The sequence below is a fragment of the Chinchilla lanigera genome, unplaced genomic scaffold (assembly GCF_000276665.1).
Source record: "Chinchilla lanigera isolate Chin_1 unplaced genomic scaffold, ChiLan1.0 scaffold00070, whole genome shotgun sequence".
NCBI lineage: Eukaryota > Metazoa > Chordata > Mammalia > Rodentia > Chinchillidae > Chinchilla > Chinchilla lanigera.
Genome location: NW_004955471.1, coordinates 7,661,891 through 7,666,667, shown reverse-complemented (window position 1 = coordinate 7,666,667; position 4,777 = coordinate 7,661,891). Strand labels below are relative to the sequence as shown.

The window sequence follows — 4,777 nt, the reverse complement described above, 5'->3', positions numbered from 1 at the left end:
GCCCTCACCCACGCGGAAGATGAGGTCGTCCTCGATGGGGTTCTCCTTCCGCTTGCCGGTGCTGTACATGCTGGCCGGCCGCTTCACCGCCTTCTGCTTCACGTGGCCGCTGCCCGGGGACTTGACGCGCCGCTTGACGCCCTCGGTGGTGGGCGACACGTCTGCCGAGCGCACGACCTTGAGCTTGAAGGGGCTGCCGCGGATGTGCTGGTCGTGCAGGCGCAGCGAGAGCGTGAAGTCGCCCTCCTTCTGCACGGTGTACAGGAACTCGTACGTGCCGTTCTTGTTGTCCAGGATCTCGCCGTCCGCCACGCTGCCGTCGGGGGTGCTGAGCTCCGCCGTCAGGTAGGCGTTGCCCGTCTTGCACAGCTCGCCGTCCTTGTCCTTGGTGGTGATGGTCACGGACATGGGCTGCCCCACGACGGTCTGCCGGAGCCCCTCGCCCGTGGCCACGGTCTCTGAGGCGACGGCGTTGGTGGTCAGGATGGTGCCGAGGTTGTGGATGGACTTCTTCAGGCCCTCGGTCTCCACGATGAAGTCCAGCTGGTCGTTCTCGCGCGGGTGCAGCGGGAAGTCCTGGTCGGCCAGCTCGTTGAGCTTCTCGCTCATCTGCTTCTTGACGAGCAGCACCTCGGTCTCCGTGCCGTGGTGCAGCGCCTGCGCCGTGAAGTTGCTGCAGCTCTTGATACTCTCCTGGCCCTGCAGCAGGGTATCCAGCTGCGACTGCAGCACCTGCGGAAAACGGAGGCCGGGTGAGCCTGCCCCGCCCGCCTCGGCCCGGGGAGCCTGCCAGGCAGCTGGGCAGCGCCCTCCTGTGCAGGAACCGGCTCCCACCCCTCCCACACAGGCGAGCCCAGCGAACCGGGTTCTAATGCAACACCCTCCCCTGCCTTCCAGCACCTCCTCACCCTGCCTCATCTCCCACACTGTTATTTTTTGGATCTCGGATTTGCATAGGGACAAAGAGAAACTGTCACACCAAGAGCTGTGGCGGACCAGTTGCTGGGCCTGACATCTGAAACATTCCTTGTGCAGCATCTTTCCCCACATTCCAAGCTCCCCCGTCACCACCGAAAGGAACAGAAACCAAGCACAGGAGGTCTCCACACCTAAATACCAGAAGCGCTCAGCACTGGGCTTTGTGAACTGGCATGCAGAGCCGAACAAAGAGGGCAGTCAGGGCTCGCTTGGAAGTTGACTAACAGGTTGGTGTGGAAGGAGAGCAATTAAGAGACGATTCCACGTTATAATTAAGGAGGGAAAATCCAGTTTAACCCCCAACCCCGAGAGCACGGTGATCTCCAGCCTCACCTGTTGTCAAATTATAAATTGGTACTTAAGGTCAAGGAATCATACAGTTGTGCTGAAAACAGGAAAGAAAAATAAAACCGGGTATTTTGTTAAATGAAGATGACAGTATACAAGGGTGACATTCGGGCTGGGGATATAGCTCAGTGGCACAGCACTTGCCTTGCAAGCATGAGGTCATGAGTTTGATTCCTGGTACCATCAAAAAAAAAATATAATGGTGACATTTAAGGACCTATTTGAGTCCCCTTTGCTGCTACTGGGATACAGTAAGCCAGCACTCTGAAGTGGCCCTCACAGCACAGCCCCTGTGGGATCCCCAAGAACACCAGTCTTACTTTGTGTTTGAGGCCATAGTTGACTTCCAGTTCCATCAGCAGCACGCTCTTTCGCACATTTAAAGTCTTCTGCAGCTCGTCGAAGGTGGAGTGGATGTCATCCACGATGCTGGCCTTTTGGTTCGTTAACTGATGAATGATTTCTGAGATGAACTGAAGAGCAGAATCTATTTCCGGGAGCCTGAGGGACATTTGTTAAAGATCTTTAACGTCAAATATCCCCAAGTACTGTATCCAAACACTATTTTATATTAAAAATTTTTTTCTATGCCTTTTGTCATCTTTAAAATGGGCTAATGGAAAAATGGACTGATGGACAATGGAATGAACGAGACTTTGAAGGTCCACATCTATTTGTGTCTTCAGTCAACTAATTTTAATCACTGATAGTGCAAGACTTGACGCTCTAGGAAAAACCATTATGGCCAAATAGTCCTCTGCTGCAGGGAGTTGTTTTGTGCTCTAGAGGATGTTTAGCAGCATCCTGTCCTCTGCCAGCTGCCAGTAGCATCATCTTACACAGTCACAACAGCAAAAATGTCTTCAGGCACTGCCAAACATCCCCCAGGGGAGGAGGACAGAATATCTAGGGTTGAGAACCACTGATCTACTTATGCAACTGCATCTTTTTTCCCAACCATAGAAGACTTAACCAACTTGAGAGTTTCCTGGGAACTTTTCAGAAGTTTCCAAGTTCTTTTCATTAGTTTAGAATAATCATACTTTTCTTATGATGGGTACCGACTATTGGTAAGATATTTGCTGTTTTGTTTGCTTCTCAGCTGCTGTGAATTCCCTCTGGTCTTTCTCACAACAGAGCTCCTCTGATCCCCTAGGTCTGTGCCAGAGAACCTAGAAGCAGAGAGCTCAATACCATGCTGCAGGACTCACTGGAGAAAGACGCCCGGCCACCACATGGGGCCTGTAAGTTGTCCAGAAGAACATCTATGGAGCTCTCCAGGGCTGGGTTCAGGCATAAATTTCAGAGATCTCCAGAGAGCATTTTCAGTGAGTGTACTTTAATTCATTTAATCCTCCTAAGAGATTAATAGAAAAAAATGCCACCGAAAGGCAGTTGGAATTTTACCAAGAAGAGGACAGACCTGGGATCAAAGGAGAATTTATTCACGGCATAACGACTGATACCTGTAAGGGTAACCTGAACCTACTATAGCACTGAGACCATAAGGCCGGTGTCTCGCATGGGTGCCTGGTGGGGGGCGGGGTGTCCCACCTCTTGTTGACAGCGTCCAGCTGGACCTGGAGGGAGGCCTTGTGCTGCTCTACCACGTCCTTGAGTGGGACTGTGGGGTGCTCTGCATGCTCCCCTTCCGTACACTCACGACACATGGCGGTCTCGCAGGACTGGCAGTAAAATTCCATCACCTGCAGGGACACAAGAAAAGCTCCAGGTTCAGGGTCACTGGAGTGATTATTCTGCAGGAAGCAGCTTCCTTTTGCTTTCTCAGCTAATTCTCCGGCCATCGCAGAACGCTGGCACTGCTCTCCCGGCTTCATGGCAGGAGAGGAAGAATGAATTGGATGCGACAGGTCCAAAACAGAAGTGGCTCTGACTGCAGAGTTCCTGATGCAGCCACAAAGCCAGCTTTTTGGTGGCAGCTGTCTAAAGCAGAACTGTGTAGGGCTGTGATTCTCCAGCATTTGGTTTCGGGGTGTCTACCCATTCTTAAAAAACTTTTAGGGACTCCACAGGACTTTTGCGTATGTCCATGATACCTGTAGATATTTGTCCCATTAAAAATTGAGAGACAAAAGTTTAAATATTCCTTAATTCATTAAAAGCAACAATAAGCCCATCTAAGTATTAACATAAATCTTATCAGTTATGAAAAACGATTACATTTGCAAAATAAAAAATTTTTTTGAGGAGAATGGCATTGTTCTCCATTTTGGTAAATCTCAGCAGTATCTGGCTCTGCAGAAGTCAGCTGGTCCCATCTTTGCCTCTGCTTTCGTGCTGTTGTAACAGTGCATATCATACATTCTGGAAAGCGCCACGGTACACCCTTGAGAGAGCAAGAATGGAAAAGACAACAAATGTCTTCAAATTGCTGCACTATGATACACGGCTTAGGACCCAGGAGGACTCCAGGACCATCTGGAAACCTCTGCTGGGACACAGATAAGCCGGACTGAGCAGCGTGCATCCTGGTCCACCACGTACTTAGCTGGGTGATCTCGGGCAAATGACTTCCTCTTGTCATGTGTCAACTTCTGCCTGTCAATGGCAACAATAACTGTAACCTGCTTCTCCGGGCTGCTGGAGGCCAGTGGGTGAGTGGGCATCACAAGCTTCGGGCTGCCTGGCGAGATGCAGAAGGCCTCTCTGGGAAATAGTTATTGCTACACTGATGGCAACGACATCATCAGGTACCCCGAAAATAAAATCAGCTTGTCCTGATTGTGACAAACTTTCAGAAACAACACAACTTAAAGCCTGAAGGGTAGTTTCCTTGTGGGGTGGCTCTCCCACATGCTTTCAGCTGGGAAGAGCCTCTTCTAAGGTTGAATTCCCAAAGCCCTTTTCTGGGGGAATTTTTTTCCTTAAAATGTAATGCACATCCCAAAAAGGGCATAAATCTGAACACAGCACGAATGCACCTCCAGCCACTTCAGTTTAGATCCCATTTATGAAACACTTAGGAGGTTTCAGGTTCCTGAACACAGGAGTTTGCCCTCTCACAGCCCACCTAGCTAATGCCTTGTGTGTAACGGGTACCCGACACTGCCCAATGCCTGACCAGCTCAGTGACACGCGTTAGAGCAACTGACGGACTTTCCTTCCTTATCAAGACCCAGTCTCTTACACAATACTTTCCTGGAGCTGATTTTCCCAGGAATAACACACTCACTTTGCTGATGCTCCTGGAAACAGTCTTTGCCAGCGAATCTGATTCAGATAAAAAATCTGAATCTGATTCAGAAAAAAAATTCCTCTGCAGGTCAAAACATTTCTCTACATATTCCATCAATATGTATTTTAATACACAAACTCAAATGAAAATTCAGATCTCCCATGGGAAGACTATGACACTAGTACCTGAGTCTTATTTTGGTAAGGTCTCGTTCAATCCAGCACCCTTCCCAGCATGTAGAAACTGTTTGATAAT

At 49.6% G+C, this 4,777-nt stretch overlaps 1 protein-coding gene across 12 annotated transcripts in view; it reads right to left on the bottom strand.

The window, feature by feature from the left end:
• The window catches only part of Trim2 (tripartite motif containing 2), a 174,542-nt gene that overhangs the window by 31,769 nt on the left and 137,996 nt on the right, over positions 1 to 4,777 (bottom strand). For all 12 annotated transcript variants that reach the window (XM_005400920.2, XM_005400914.2, XM_005400916.2 and 9 more), the window contains 3 exons: positions 2,881 to 3,032; positions 1,647 to 1,827; positions 9 to 732 (listed from right to left, as the gene is read on the bottom strand). In XM_005400920.2, coding sequence (XP_005400977.1) covers positions 9 to 732; positions 1,647 to 1,827; positions 2,881 to 3,032 — 1,057 coding nt within the window. The remainder of the gene's footprint in view (positions 1 to 8; positions 733 to 1,646; positions 1,828 to 2,880; positions 3,033 to 4,777) is intronic.